The sequence below is a fragment of the Talpa europaea genome (assembly GCF_964194135.1).
Source record: "Talpa europaea genome assembly, chromosome: 4".
In the NCBI taxonomy this organism is placed as follows: domain Eukaryota; kingdom Metazoa; phylum Chordata; class Mammalia; order Eulipotyphla; family Talpidae; genus Talpa; species Talpa europaea.
Genome location: NC_140070.1, coordinates 33,430,600 through 33,446,781, shown reverse-complemented (window position 1 = coordinate 33,446,781; position 16,182 = coordinate 33,430,600). Strand labels below are relative to the sequence as shown.

Genomic DNA, 16,182 nt, shown 5'->3' with positions numbered 1-16,182 from the left:
CCAGGAGACAGTTCTCTACCAGCTGGACAGTCAGGCCTTTATGGCACTCATTCTGTAGCTGCTCTGTGGAAGGGGTTCATCAAGCTAGCTTTTTATATTTTAAATATCAAAGTGGCATATTTAATTTGGGACAATCACTAAGGTAGATCAGTAGGCATGTTCAGTGGAAAGCTGATTGCTTCCTGTTGAACTATTCCCAGGTCTTCCTGGTGGGAGGAGGTTGGAAGTCCAATTTCATCCCTACCCAAATTTTAATTCCTTGTCCTTGTTTTAGATTCTTCTTTTTCAGGCCAGTCACAGAATCATAGGCCAGTCATCTGGTTTTATCCTGTTCTTGTTTATTGGCTGGAATTTGACTGTGAAGGAGGGGTGGGGACTGATCCTGCTAAAGAAGGCAAGAGTGGAGTCAGTCTCAGGCGCCAGCTTGCCTGGTATTTATTCAGAGGGGAGGTGCTAAAATCTGGGCCCTGGAGAGAGGCTCTCAGAAAGTCTACCAGGGCACATTTCCCTAGAGGACTTCCATAGGGAAGAAATAGGGACTTCTTGTAAGATAGTGATGATTCAACCCCAGTGCCTCAGTCAGTTTTTGGGAATCTGTTCCCTTCTACATGTTCTTTGATCCCCCATACTATTGATGTGAGTGACAGACCAGCCCACCCCTTTTCTATGTCTGGCCCCAAGGAAGGGTTTATCAGTGTTTGATGTGATGACTGTTGAGCACAGAACAGACATTTTCTTTGGTATGTTGTTAATTGGAGTGTATGGAGAGTTGATCAAGGCATAATTCACATGTGTGACAGATCAGATCTCTTATTTTTGAGTTTTGGGTGTACTTAAAAGTAGGAGAGAGATGCATTAGAGTTAATTCAGCTAAGCTCTTTTGATTCACATTTTCCAGATTAAAGAAAATGTCTGTTTTAATATGTTATATTCAATCTTCTCTGCACAGCTCTTTTTAATGGGCCAATATTAGTCTGATTTTAAGGGTTACATATTATATGCCCTGGCAGACTTGCTTCTTTCCTCTTCTTTGTGTTGCCCTCTGAATGAAGCCTTGTTACTTGCATGATCAAACCTGTAATCTGATGAGGTTCTATGTATTTAACAATGAAAAAATGCGAAGGAATGTAAAGAAAACCTTGAGAAATATTTATATTTCTAATAAAGTAGAAAAATCTGAATAGAAACATTGATTTTGAGACTACGCATTGCTGGCTCACGATTTCCCAGGTAAAAGTATATATAGAAGATATTGCATTTCCCACATAAATTCTAGAGTGTACTTTCTTCCATTTGATAAGAAGATACTATTTCCAGGGGAAATGTGAATAATTCTGGGAGAATTTGTCTATTCAATTTATGTGGTGAACTAACCAGGAACTTACCATGATTTCCTAAAGGGAGACAGAACTTATTTAGCTCATTTTTAAAATTTAAAAAAAAAATTAAAAAATTAATGACTAGAGGAAAAGACTAAGAAGCATTTTTACCCTTGTTCCTTCCCCTCCTTATTGCTAAATCTAATGCTGAGGCAATAAAATGTGTAACCAGAAAATCCTTAATAGCTTGAGAGAAATCTTATGTTTCGTTGAGGCAGTAGTTTTATTGAAGTCTGTGTCCCATTCAGAACCTTTCTTGACTGCAATGTGTCGGAGTGACCCTTCACTTAAAGTTTGGCCTAGGGGCCTCCCTGGTGGTCTTAGGGTTAAGTCTCAGCTTGAGTTCAATCCCCACATAGGGAGCTAACCCACATATAGAGCAGTAGACCTCTCCTGTCTTGCCCACTGCTCCCCTTAGCAGTGTGTTTCAGTAAATCTGCCTGCCTGTTCTGCTCCCCACTGTGTCTCTGGTGAATCCTCTCACTCCCTCACCCCCAGTACCTCTGACCTATACCCCAGCTCTTGTATGCAAAAATAAATTTTAAAAAGCTTCAAAAAAAAAAAAAAAAGTTTGGCCTAGTCATCCTGGTATAAAAAAGGACTCCTACTCCTGGATTTGTCTCTATTTTCTGCTGACCCTTATATACCTTTATCTTCAGAAATCCTTGTTTAGGGAATTATTTATTTAGGAATCATTGAGGTTACAACACACTTTCCATAGCTTGATTTCAAGAAGCCATTCCAGACTCTTCAAGCTCCTTGTCCCTGTTTACATCTTCAGATTTTCCTCAGGAAAAGTTGACTAGCTCCACACAAGCACACAAGGTGATACTGGATGACTGGGAAGAAATTAGGAACTTTGGAGATCTCTTTAACCATTCCTTAACTCATGCAAATGTGTTGTCTTTGATGTGTATTTTTTTTTTTTAGATTTATTTATCCAAACAAGAGCTGGGCTGCAGGCCAGAGATGTGGAGGGTGAGGATTCATCAGAGACAGAGGGGGAACAAAACACGGATTGACTGAAAGACACTGCTGAAGGGACCAGTGGGCAAGTCAGGAGAGGTCTGCTGTGCCATGTGGGTAGATACCTGGCCAGGGATTGAACACGTGCTGAAGTGGCTGCAGATAGCTTCATAGTGCTGCGTCTTAACCCCTTGCGCCACCCAGGAAGCTGTCTTTTATGTTTAAAATGTGAAAATATACCCATTTTTGTCTCTAATAAAACCCTATTACTATTGCTAAATCATATCATTGGTCATTATAGGAACCTGATGTTTCTTACTCAGTAAAGTCTGTTTTGAAAATGTGTTAAACATAACTCATAAATCCAAATTGTATTATCAGGAGAGAGGGAAAGTGAGGACTCTCACTTTGGAGGTACTTGGGAGTTCCAAGTTAGAAAATGGTTAATGTAATTCCAACACCAGATAATGTAATTATTCTCAAAGAAACCTAAAAACATGCTCACTGCCAAGCCTAATTTCAGAATTCCTTTTCTGCCCATATTTCTTAACTTCTGACCAATTTCACATCAAAGCCTTCTAGTATCATTACTCATCTGAGCCAAGATGGTGCATATATAGACAAAACATTTAGTTTTAAATATGTAAAATGGAACCAAATGTAAAACAACAGGGTGGGAATACAGTATAGTTTAGTAGTACTTAGGTAATGGACTAAATCTGAGTTAGGAAAAGGAATCACATAATGTACTGCATTTCTTTGTGGAATAAAAATTGTTGAGTTGTATTTTCTTTAATAAGACTTTTGAGGGCCTCCCTGGTCCTGGTGGTACAGTGGGTTGAGCATAGTGCTGTGAAGCTGTCTGCAGCCTCTGCAGCGCTGGTTCGATTCAATTCCCGGCAGGCCAGGGAAATACCCACATGGTGCGGCAGACCTCTCCTGTCTCACCTCCTGCTCCCCTCAGCAGTGTATTTCAGTCCTTCTGCCTGTTCTGTTCCCTGCTCTGTCTCTGGTGAATCCTCTCACCCCGCCCCCATGCCTTGGCCTGTACCCCAGTTCTTGTATAAAAATAAATAAATCTTTATATAAAAAAATAAGACTTTTGAAGTGGTCTTGACCCACTATGAGTAGCAGTATTTCAGGTCTTCTTTATGGCTGAACTATTTACCATCCACTATTCTTGAAAGCTTTGAAGGATTTGCTTACTCAAGGTGAGTTGATTGTAGGTAAACATACCTTTTGCTTTCTGTGAGACATCCTAAGTGTACTAAGGCTAAGGCCTACGTGGAGGAGGGTGACCGCAGTCAAAATATTGGAGTTCATTACTCATGTATTTTTGAGTAGAATGCTGGGATCACATGAGAAAGAGTAAATTTAAGCTCCAGCTTCTTAGTTTCCTTGAAGCAAAAGTTTTTTTTTTTCCCTTTCTGAATTTAAATATGCTCTAAGGATTCAATAAATAAAAAGCAGGTTCAGGAGTTGAACCGTGGGATTTATGATGTTTGTTTTCACTGTTTACCAGATAATCAGGCATATAGAGGTAACTACATTCGAAAAATTGTGTTTCCTAAGTTGGTTTTGTTTATAAATTCCGAACATGTCAGAAATGAACAGGTTTATTAGATCGTTTCTACCAATACCACTCCCCCCCCCCTTTTTCTCTCTTTGTTATTGCCTGCAGCAGTCAGTTACAGTCACTCATGCTAGGTAGAGTTTAAATAAAGTTAACATTTGGCAAAAACATACTGTTTCACCCTTTCCCCGTCTGCTTATAAAGGTGTGGCATGAGTTTGTGTTTTGAACCAGTATGTTTCAGCTGTGAAATGCACTCTCTGTAAGCACTGAGCTGAGTGCATGGAAACTGTTATGCTTCTCATTTTATGTGATCTAATTGGTGGTATGTAGCAAAAAATAATTTTCTAAATCTGTTTTGTTGCTTGTTTTGTAATAAAACTATGTGAAATACTGTAATATGGTGTATTTCCAATTGCTGACCTTTTGTCCGTGGGTGGGTGATCTATTTTGTCCGTCTGTGCCCATTATTGGTTTTATGGGTGTCACGAGACAGGTCCCTGCTCAGTGTGGGGCTAGGGACTTCTCGTCATTGCCAGCCCGGGGTGGGGACACATGGTGCTGGGTGTGTGTGTGTGTGTGTGTGTGTGTGTGTGTGTGTGTGTGTAGAGGTCTGCCAGGTTCTGCCCCTTAAAGTCGGGGCTGGTGGAGGCGGCACCCTAGCTGGGAGAACGTGTAGCTCCTTTCAGCCCTGGCGAGTCCTGGCTACAGGAGCTGGAAAATTGGGCGCCAAGAAGGAAGGATGATCAGACCACTGTTGTGGCCGGCTAGGCTCGGACAATTGCTCTTGCTCTGGCTGCTGCTCCCCACAGTGCCCTTGGTCAGAGTCGACGCTAGGCGGTCCCGGCCCTCGCTGTCCTGCCCGGTGGTGTGCGAACCCACGCGCTGCCCCCCGCTACCCGTCTGCGCCGCCGGGGCCGCGCCGGGGCTCGACCGATGCCGCTGCTGCCGCGTCTGCGCCGCGGGGGAGGGCGAGGCCTGCGGCGGAGCGCTCAGCCGGCCCTGCGCACCTGGGCTGCAGTGCCGCGCGCCCTCGGGCTCCCGGCGCCTCCGGGCCTCGGGGCTCGGCACCTGCGGCTGCCCGGCGGAGGGGGAGCCCGTGTGCGGCAGCGACGGGCGCACCTATCCCAGCCTGTGCGCGCTGCGCGCCGAGAACCGCGCCGCCCGCCGGCGGGGTGCGCTCGCGGCCGTGCCGGTGCGGAAGGGGGACTGCGCCGACCCAGGTGAGACCCCGCGCCGCGCGCGCTCGCGCCACGGGCCCAGCTTTCTGAAAGAGCGAGTTTCAATCGTCCGCTTTGCCTCGGGCTCGCCCTTTCTCCATTCATTTCAGGAATTCAGCGCCTTGTTCCCGCTTTTCTCCCCGTTACCTGTTGAATTCCGTCTTCCCTTAAACAGGTTTTTTTTTTCCCTCCCGGGGAGGCGGTCTGCGTCCTTCTGGGCACATCCCTCTCGGACTGCAGGGGATACCGAGGAGGGGGAGGCCGGCGAGAGGAAAGAGAAGGGAAGGAAGGAAGACGAGCGGGAGAAGAGGGACTGAGAGGCTGGAGCTAGGGCGCGGGATACGGTCTAGGAGGGACGGTCCCACCGCCCTCAAGAATGGAGCTTTTCTTTCAGGGACTGCAAGCGCAGGTCGTCTCAGGAGCAAGTACAACTTCATCGCCGAGGTCGTGGAGAAGGTGGCGCCGTCTGTGGTTCACTTGCAGTTGTTCCGCAGGTAAAGGTGATAGGGGGAGGACCTCGCCCACCGGGTGACTTACTGAGCAGATGCTATCGCGTAAGGAGCATCATTTAGTCGTAAAAAAAAAAAAAAAAAAAAAAAAATTGGGAGGAAAAGAACGTGTCCAAACCTGTTCAGGGTCCTTGAGCTAAAAAGCAGAGGCAAAGGGAGGCTGAATCCAAGTCTGGGTTACTCTCCTGCTTGTAGATGGCTGGGGTTTCTTTCTCCCCTACCTCCCGCAGACAAAATTGAAAGCCAGAAGTTAGAGCTAGAAGGCATATTGCTTTATTTTAAAATTTTTATTAATTTAGATTTTTAAAAATTGAAGTGACCGTGCATCATTTAAGCTTTTGGTGTGCACCACTATACATTCACGTACATGTATCAAGTTCAATTCACCACTAAAAGTCCAATTCTATCTCTCACCGTAGAAAGCATCTTGATGGTGATCTTACCCAGTCCCTATTTTGCCTGGTAGGAGAGAAGTATTTTGTGCTGTGGCACAAAAGCCAATTTATGGAACCAGAGCAGTAACCAGACTTTTTTGATACCCTCTCCACCTTGATAATGTGGCACTAGGTCTTTTTTTTTTTTTTTTTTTTAGAGTGGAGAACAGAAAAGGCAGATTTATTGAAATGCACTGCTAAAAGCAGCAGCAGCATGACAGGAGAGGTCTGCTGTGCCACTAGGTCCACTTTTGCATATTATTATATTATGATCATTTAGACCTCTTTGAAATTGAGGTTGCTGCCATGAACAGCTCTGAAGAGTGGAAAAAGAGTGTTGGAGTCAGCTCACGGTATGATTCCGAGATGGTCTGGGCACTGTCTCTGCAGAATCTGATTACACTCAGAGAGAGTGAAAACACAGACAGGGAAAAGTAAATGTCTGGGAAAAGTGGTGGAAGTATGATTACATGTAAGGATCTGTGTTTCTAGATTGTGCCTAAGCCCCTGATTTTCCTGCCCTATGCTGATGCTGTTGTCTTCCCGAGACAGGTCACTCCTCAGTGGGGAGGATATTCCTGCATCTAGTGGCTCTGGTTTCATAGTGTCCGAGGATGGCCTCATTGTTACCAATGCCCACGTCATCACCAATCGGCAGCGGATCCAGGTGGAGCTCCAGAATGGTGACCAATATGAAGCCACTGTCAAGGACATTGACCATAAATTGGATCTTGCACTGATAAAGATTGAGCCAAAAGTGAGTATTCCAGGACCAAATCAGTGTCTGCATATGTGGAGATTTTCACCAATTTTCTGTGTTCTTTCCCAACCATTCCCACACCACCTATTTTCTACCTAGTATATGCTCTTTTCTACTTTCTTTCTGTCCTTCATTCCCTCTTTCATTTATTTTCACCCATGCATGTCTGTACACCCCTAACAATTTCTATTAACTCTCCAGCAGTCTTTATTTCTCCTTTGTCTCCTTCTTCAAATGTTACCTCTGGAAAACTTATTTCTCTTCTGGTCTTAGAATGGCAGAAAAGAGTGCAATGAATTCAAAGTCCTTGCTGCACAAAGTGTAGTTTATACACTAGCAGTGTTGCCATCATCTGAGAATTTTTTAGAAATACAGGCTCTCAGGCCTACCCAGGACTACTGAATCTGAATGAATTCTCATTCTAATCACCCAGGTGATTCATATGAACGTTAAGGTTTGAGAAGCACTTCTCTGGGGGATTTCTTCACTGTTTGTGGCTTATTAACTCTGACTAAACTTTTCCACTTGGAATGTTTTTAAGTAAATGGCCAAGGTCAGTTTGTGTTTATCAGCTACTTCATTCATGGCTTTAAGTAATTTCTACAGGCAGTTTTAGATTTTAGAGGTGATCCTGATGACCTTTAAGCAAGCGTTTGATGATAGTTGGAGTTTGAGTAAGAAGCATGACAGTCATAGACCCTATGTGGGTAGGTGACTCGGATTATAAGTGGCAAAATAAAAACTGTTATATATGGCAAAATAAAAACTGTTATATATGTTATATAGCTTTAGTTGTGACCTGCTCAATTATATTCTTGATTTGTTCTTTGCCTCTTCTGTTCTTCCCATCTTTTCTTGCCCATGTGAAGTCTGACCTCCCTGTATTGCTGCTGGGAAGGTCATCTGATCTGCGGGCTGGAGAGTTCGTAGTGGCCTTGGGCAGCCCATTTTCTCTGCAGAACACAGTGACTGCAGGAATTGTTAGCACTACTCAGCGAGGGGGCAGAGAGCTGGGGCTGAAGGATTCTGACATGGATTATATCCAGACTGACGCCATCATTAATGTAAGTCATTTGCATTGGGGGGCATCCTCAACCCATAAGCTATTGGCAGGATAGTAAGAACATTTCAGGGTGCTTTGTTTTCCTTTTGGCTGATCTCTTAGGGAATGTCGTAGAGCTCGCCACTGCTGTGGAAGGTGGTGGTCCTCTTGCTGTTTTTTCTTCAACCACACTGACTTCAGTGTTGGTGACAATAGGGGTACAACATTGACTGCCTTGAAGGAACAGGGGCTCTCTAGTTGGTAAACCTATTTAGGAACTATGGCTAAATGACAAGGATTAAAGGATTAAAGTACTGATGACTTTTTCAAATTTTGTCTTCAGCACGGGAATTCTGGGGGGCCTCTGGTGAATTTGGTAAGTTGCCATTTTTTTGCCACCTCATGTCTTTGCCTAACTTACAAATATTTCACAAATTTCCCTATACAGACTTGGATGTCACTCTTGTGTAGGCATTTGTAGTATGATGCCTTTCTATTGTTGATCTTAAGTAGATGGTTAAGAACAATTTAAGATCTACAATGAATTTATCATCCTGGCATGATCTCATGCAATGGAAAGTCTCAGGGCTTACCTACACTTATTTATACATTTTCAATATAATTTTTGTTTTCAATGGGTAGTTAACAAAATCTTGGCTACTAAACCTGAATTTATGTCAAGTGACCAACTGTATCATGTAAGGTATATGCAGCATGTATATGGAGCATATGAAGAACTGTCCTAATACAAAAATGCTAATTTCTCATGGTCTGTCCAGAGTTTTAGTTGTGACCTGCCCATAGGTGACAGAAAAATCACAAAGAGAATCCATTGCTCTGTCATGTATTTTAATTCTCAAATTTTATTTAGCATCTCTAGTAGAAATGCCAGGGGCTCTAGATGTGAAAATGAGTGTACAAGGCTGATACACAGTCTGTGATCATGCTGAGTCTCTTTAAGTTGATTATTTTTGGTTTCTCTTTACATATTACATTTGCTTTTAGGAGTATGAATTGCATGTACAATTACTGAGCAGTTTTCACTCACAACCTTTCATGTAATTTTTTTGTACCTGCTTTCTCCATTAGACAGTGGATTTAACAGAGCAGGGATGAAATTACAGGCTACACTCCAAACCTACTGAATTAGAATTTGTATTTTAATATGACCAGAAGTCTCTTTTCTGTTCTTTTCATTACGTAACAAAGGCTAAAGGATAATAAAGTGCATGAAGAAGAAAGTATTTCCCATTTGTATCATTAGCTTAGTAGAAACTGACCAAAGGTCAATTTGCTAATTCTTCTGAATAATTTCATTGAAGTGTTGCTGAAAATCCAGCAGCTTTTTGCCTTTCTCATGTTTATTTTTGGTTTCATGTATGGAATAAGAAAGCAAGTATTCTGTGTCAAAATACAAACTCTGGTTCGCCTTTAAAATCAATGTAGCAAAGTTAAAAATGAGCTCAAGATTAAAAAAAAAAAATTCTTTAGCTGAAATTTGCACATATTTGGTCCCCCCTGCTAGCCAACAACGCTATTCATTCTATAAGGTGACATTCATTGTCTATTGAAGAAATCTACATTTCCTCCAGCCTCTGTATTCTGACCCTACCTGATGAGCTTCACTCCTTCCTCTACTTGTTTGGTTTGTGCAACTTAGCTGTGATAACCTCCTTGCTTACCAGGATGGTGAGGTGATTGGCATAAATACTCTGAAGGTGACTGCAGGTATCTCCTTTGCAATTCCTTCTGATAGAATTCAACAGTTCTTGGCAGAATACCATGAGCGCCAGTTGAAAGGTAAGGAGCATGTTACGGCTTTTTCTTCCCTTCTTGTGTTTTTCAGGAGCACTCAATCTTTTGTGGAGATAGCCATTTGCATTCTGTAGAATACTGAGTCACTGGTACCCAGCTCCTATCATAGTGGTTTGGGCTACAGTATTGGGGGACAAGGCACAATATCAGGCATGAGTTGTACCCTGAAATATTTCGATTGAACTATTTTGGAAAGGAAACTGTGGCTGGAGGTTATTGGACGAGCTTGTGCTATTGACAATGGTTATCTGAAGAACCTTTTGAAAGGGTAGCTATGATACTGGGATATTCTATAACTTTGGTGTCTTACAAGCTCTTTCAAAAGGAAAGATGTCTGTTGTTAGTAACACATTATAATTTTCCTTTCCAGGAAAAGCTTTTTCACAAAAGAAATACCTGGGTCTGCGAATGCTGCCCCTCACTATGAAGTAAGCATGTGGTTGAATATGTCTGGGTTGGGTTGTTCTTGAGACAAAAAAGCCATAGCTGGACAGTCTTAACATGGAAGCTTAAAGTCTTTAGATAGCAGTGGGTGCGCTTGTGACTGCAGATCCTATTTGACACAGGCTCTGTCCTTGCCTGTGCTAGCATTGACTGTATTTTTCAGTATAGTTGACCCTTGAACTTTAAGGGCCCACTTATAGCAGATTTTGTTGTGTACAGATGACATGAAAACCTTTGCTTTGATAAATATGGTATAGCATTATAAATGTATTTTCCTTATGATATTAATAATTTTTTCTTTAGCTTACTTTACTTAATAGTATATAATACATGTAACATATAATATGTGTTGAGTGTTTAGATTACCAGTAAGGCTTCTGGTCAACAGTAGGCTATTAGTAGTCAAGTTTTTGGGGAGTCAAATGTTGTATGTGGACCTTTGACTGCATTGGGGGAAGGGGTAGTGCCCCTAATCCCTGTAATTCAGGGGTTGGCTGTAGTTTATTTCACTGTGACTATATGTTCAATGGGTCTGGGCATAGAGAATCAGACCACTCCCAGGAAGGAATAGGTTCTATTGACTACCATGAGCCTTGAGCAGAACAGAATGGTACCTATTGAGAATTGGGTGCTTTAACCAGAGCTCATGAGATAAATTAATTCATTATGCTTCTTAACAATGTTAAATAACAATGAACCAGCCAAAAAAATTAAAGTTCTAATGGGTTTCTAAAAATGAGTCATGACTGGGCAGCATCCTATCTTGCTAGTAGAAAGGAGCTCTAAAGAGGTACAGAATGGGAAAGGTTTTTAAGGGCAGGGCAAGGAAATCATAAGTAAAAAAAAAAAAAAGGGATTATTTCAGGCTTATTATTTAGGCTACCTACAGGGGATGAAAAAGGGTTATGTGGGATTAATTACTGCATTGGGACTAACCAGAGGATTTCAGACTGAACAGGTAAGACTACATTCCTGAGACAGGTTGTAACTGCAATTAATTATCTTGGGTGTTATGACTTAGTGGGCTTAGCACAAGTGACTCCATCATGGGTCTGTCATTTCTTTCTTTTTCTTTTTCAAACAACCATCTGGGTAAATTCTTCTCACTTTTCTTAGCCTTCTTCGAGAAATAAAAAGGCAAGATCCAGATTTCCCTAACGTGCATTCTGGGGTTTTCATATATGAAGTAATTCAAGGAACAGCTGCTGAAAGGTAAGAGAAACTCAGGCCGTTGCCTTTGTTCTAATTAGATGTGTCTTTGGTAAATGTGTGTGGGATGTAGACCAATATGTGGCCTCTACCTACATGTGGAAATTAAACACTGAAGATGCTGCTTATGTGAGGCAGGGACTGAATTTTACATTTCATTTAATTTTAACTTATTTAAATTAATAAACAAGAAACAATATAAAATACTTGTCCACTATACACACCTTTTTTTATTGGATATATGTTGTTTCTAGTCAATTTCAAAGGCTTATGATTAAATAAAATCCTATTTATAATTTAGAAGCTATGACATGTTAAAATACTGTTTTAGATCTATTGAATTAAGATATAGTATTAAAATTAATTTCATTTGTTAAAATTTTTTAATGTAGCTACCAGAAAATTTTAAATTATATATGGCTTGTCTTACATTTCTGCAGCACAGTGCCAATTTAGATTTGTGTACTTATAAAGGTGTTTTTTTTGAAGGGGATGGTTCATGTAGCCCAAGAATTCACGGTATGAGTTAAAGGCATAATTTTAAATTAATTTGCTAGGATTTCCCAAATCTACCTTTTCAGTATCTTAGTTATTAAGAATGAGAAGATTCCAGAGCGTTAAAAGTGTGGGTACATATTTTAGGTACTTTAAAACACTATTCTTTGAATTTTGGATGACAGATCAGAGACCAGTGCTGAGATCTGTGTAAAAAAGCAAAGGCTGGAGTAGCTCTTGAAGATTGTTCAGTTGATTTACTATTGTTTTTAAATATTTACACTATTGAGGGAAGAGGTGGCTTGTCCTATAATTATAAGAACCCATAGGGTTCAGAATAGCTAAATATTAGGTCTCAAGTTACTAAATTTGGCGTGTCACAGGCTTTTCTAGATTTTCTTAATCCCTGTCCAACTCTCCCCACCCCCACCCTAAAGTTTATTTTTAACTTCTGGTTCAAGGCCAAAGCTATTTCTTTCAGCTCTCCAAGTCCTTGCTATGCAAAATATATGGGCTGCAGACCAGTAGCATTTATATCAGCTGGAGTTTTTTAGATATGCAGACAGACCCTACCACTGAATCAGAATATATATTTTAAACAAGAAAGATCTCAGTGAAAAATCAAACAGTGAAATGTAGGATTTACTGCTTGATCAAGTCACCGATAAACTGGAAATCTAGTCTCTCTGGCTTTACCCACTGACATCTACTTATTAATTACTGCAGTAAGAGTCAACATTTACTAAGCGCTTACTGTATGTTGGGTACAAATGAACATGTTTTACATAGTTGTTTGAGCCCCTAGTTGTCTTATATAGGTATTATTTTACAATAGAAGCAGCTGTGTGGTAGAGTGTAATTAACTTGAGAATGACACGGTAAGTCAGCAGAGATGTGGAACCCCAGCATCCCCCTGCTTTGGTGGCTGCTTTTCTTCTTTCTGAAAGGCAGAGGAATGGAGTGACGAGAAGGTTGGGTTTTCAAGTCTGAAAGATCTAGGACCAAATCCTGTTTCCTGTTTTAACTTCTTACAAGCAGTGGGATATGAGGAAAGTCATTTATCCTGGAATGCATTTCCTAGTATTTGGTGTACAGTTTATACTCAGCAATAATTTGCAGGCTTCTTCCTTTCTACTCACAGAACTTCTAAATTCTTTCTTTGTACACTCTGTTACCCTCCTGAGCTGTTCTTGTTCTAAAGATTTTCCTTGTGTTTAGCTTGATCCTCAAACATCTCTTCATATCCTTTGGCTTTAAATTCCTGGCTCCTTCCCTCCACTTTTTTTTTTTTTTTTTAAATAAACCCACATATCATTCTTTTTTGGGCTTCCCATTTCTCTTAAAAGGAATCTCCTGGTGTCATTTGTTGTTCCTTTTCCAGCCTATTTTTGACTTCAAGACAAATCATCAGCATGGCTATATTTTTATTGTGAAAATTTAGAGCTGCTTTTTGTTTCTAGAATATATATTCTGTGTGAAGCTAACATGTTGGAGATTGAATTTCACAACTTAGGTGAAAAAGAGCCTAAAACTAGAATTTAAGTTTAGACTTGGGAGGATGACTTATCCAAGTAGGTTTTCACTTACTGAAAGCAGAGTTTTATCATACAGCTCAATTTACTACCTGGTTCTTCAAGATGAGGCAAGTAAGTGGGCTCTCAAAAATCAAACTGATCTGAGTATAGCTGTCTGGGGAAAAATTTATTGATTGAGCACTTTATGTTTGCTGGTAAGATTGGGGGAGTGTGTCTGAGGTTAACAGAGGTCAGAGTTTACTAGAAATTAAAAGCTAAACTCCCCATTCCAAACCAAATCTAGGATGGGAGATGTGAACCTCTTATATATGATTCTGATTGAATATTAACTTTATGACGGTAAATAGGATTGCTGTTCTCCAGGTGATTCTGCAGTTATGTCTAGAATAGCACTTTATTTCGAGGATTAAGTCTATTCCTGGTTTGAAAAGAGATCAAAATAGTGTTGGGAAGAGCACAAGGGACCATGGAGATAGTTCAAAGGTGATATGGTGGTGGGATATTTATGGGGACTACACCTGAAGGGAGAAATCAAATACTATAAAAATATGAACAATGCAAAAAAGTCAAAAAATTAATAAAATAATAGATTGGATACCAGAAAGGAAAAACAAACAAACAAACACACACCACCACTAACCCTATTCCTGGTTTGTATGTTTAATGCCAGGAAAATATATTCTGGATGGGGACACATTTAACTATTAGTCTCATGGTCCTTCTTTCCCTCCTTCCCAGCTCTGGGTTGAGAGACCACGATGTAATTGTCAGCATAAATGGACAACCTGTTGCCACCACAACTGATGTTATTGAAGCTGTTAAGGACAATGATTTCCTTTCCATCAAGGTTCGCCGAGGAAGTCAAACTTTGATCATGACAGTCACACCTGAAATAATCTATTAAGTATCTTGTTTTAAAGAGAAACTGCGTAACAAAACCAAAGCTGTATTACCTGATTTGCATTGAAGATGTGCTAAAGACGGCAAGGATAGTTTTAGAATCTCTTTCTTACAAAGAAAAATGAATGCTTTCACACACACATACACACACACACACATTCAGGGAACATTAAGTTGGGGATGCTATACTGCTGCTAAGAAGCCTTACTAAAGTAAGTAGGAGGACATGGTGCCAGGAAGTCTGGGGAGTTGACAAAATTTTATTTAAAGATAAGAAAGAATGGAAAAAGCAGGCACAGTTACTAATTTAACCCTGACAAGAGCCCACTTTAATATTTTAAAATTTCTCTATGGCCACAAATAGATACAACACAAACACACAGAGATAGAAGTAGATCTATCCACCAAATAACAAGAAACTACCTGAGTCCAGAGTGCAAAGGAAATCAAATTTTCAATAATACTCCTTTACCCAATCAGCTTTTCAGGTTGTACCACACTGCCCAGAGTTTGTGGATATAGAAGGACTGATATCATTTAGCTTTCAAATTGAAACTGACAACTGCAGATTGCCAGAGGGGGTAGTAAAGATTCTCAAGTTATCACTGGAGTGTAAACAACTTTGATTTCCAATAGCTGTTCTGTGAGGAGGGCTTCCTCTATAACTATACAACAAATAATTTAATAAATTAGACATTTACCTTTTTTACCTAAGGTCCTCCTTTTGACATTAGTGATTTAAAGTCTGAAAGCTGCCAAAGTTATTTTTTTAAGAAAATAACTTTTGATGGGGATTGTGCCTACCCTTAAGGACATTAAAAACAAAACAAAACAGTGTGAAATGAGGTAGGATTTGTGACTTAAAATAGTATCTTATGGGTAAGGTTTTAATTTTAGTTTCTGTTTTCCAGGTTTGTCTTAGAAGTTAAGTTTTGAAAATAATATAGCATCTTTGATCCTCTAATTCTATGCAAAATTTTATGAATGTGTATTACTCTGGGGAGAGGGTATAGTTTCTTCATGATCCACAATTAAATAAGAATCTACCAATTATTACTGTTACAAACAAAGTAAAGGTCAGTGTGGTACAGAATATTCAAGAGAACAGAATGTTTTAATTTTTACACAGTTGCCACCATTTTTATAGTAAGAACAGTGATCACACTGATCAGGGACAATAAAGCTTAAAACTCTTAGGAAAGTTTCTTCAAAATGATAAAGCATATCCAGAGGTTTTTAATTGTGATTCTTGATCTTTAAGTCAATTATGAAACTGAGCAGTTATATCTTGATGGTTTCTAGGATTTATGTTACCTTGAATAGTAGGCTTTTAGACTTGTCTATAATAGTCCCCTTTTACTTTATATTTACCAGTTCTTTTCAACCTAGATTACAAATGATGGGAACTAAGTTTTGAAAACCACTTATAATTTGGAATGTTTCCTTTTATTGCCAGTGATTTGGGAATGCAAAAGCTTGGTTGCACCTCTTTCCCTATGATTAAGTGATACAGCCTACAGTGAGAGTTTTTGGCACCATGCTTATTTTGACAGGATGTGTTCAGTTTCTCTTTGCCCCTGTAAATCACATCCTAACTTTACCCAGCAGTCAGCAATAGTATCCTTTAGTAAGAGTGTTTTTCTTTCCAAAGGCATGAGACTTCTCATTACCTAAATGTTAAGTTTTATAGTTACTTGTATGAAAACTTTTTATCAGCCTATAGCATGGACTCTTTAAATGATAAATACTCATTTTTAGGTAGGAAAATTTTGCCAGGAGGAGAGTTAAACTTAGACATATCTGAGTTGTTGGCTTCCAAAGTTGGCATCAAGAAATTGTTTCACTGTTTTTTACTAGCTCTGGAGCATAGTGAGGGAGAAAGAGTAGGGTTTATTAGTAGGG

General features: G+C 40.2%; 1 protein-coding gene across 1 annotated transcript; it reads left to right on the top strand.

Annotated features, from left to right (window-relative positions):
- Window positions 1-4,659: 4,659 nt before the first annotated feature.
- On the top strand, window positions 4,660-14,284 carry HTRA4 (HtrA serine peptidase 4; the record flags this gene model as incomplete). The annotated part of the gene is made up of 9 exons (XM_084232595.1): window positions 4,660-5,140; window positions 5,532-5,631; window positions 6,633-6,837; window positions 7,710-7,904; window positions 8,226-8,258; window positions 9,568-9,682; window positions 10,068-10,125; window positions 11,258-11,353; window positions 14,119-14,284. 9 exons carry the CDS (start codon window positions 4,660-4,662, stop codon window positions 14,282-14,284), a joined length of 1,449 nt encoding a protein of 482 aa, XP_084088721.1.
- Window positions 14,285-16,182: the final 1,898 nt, after the last annotated feature.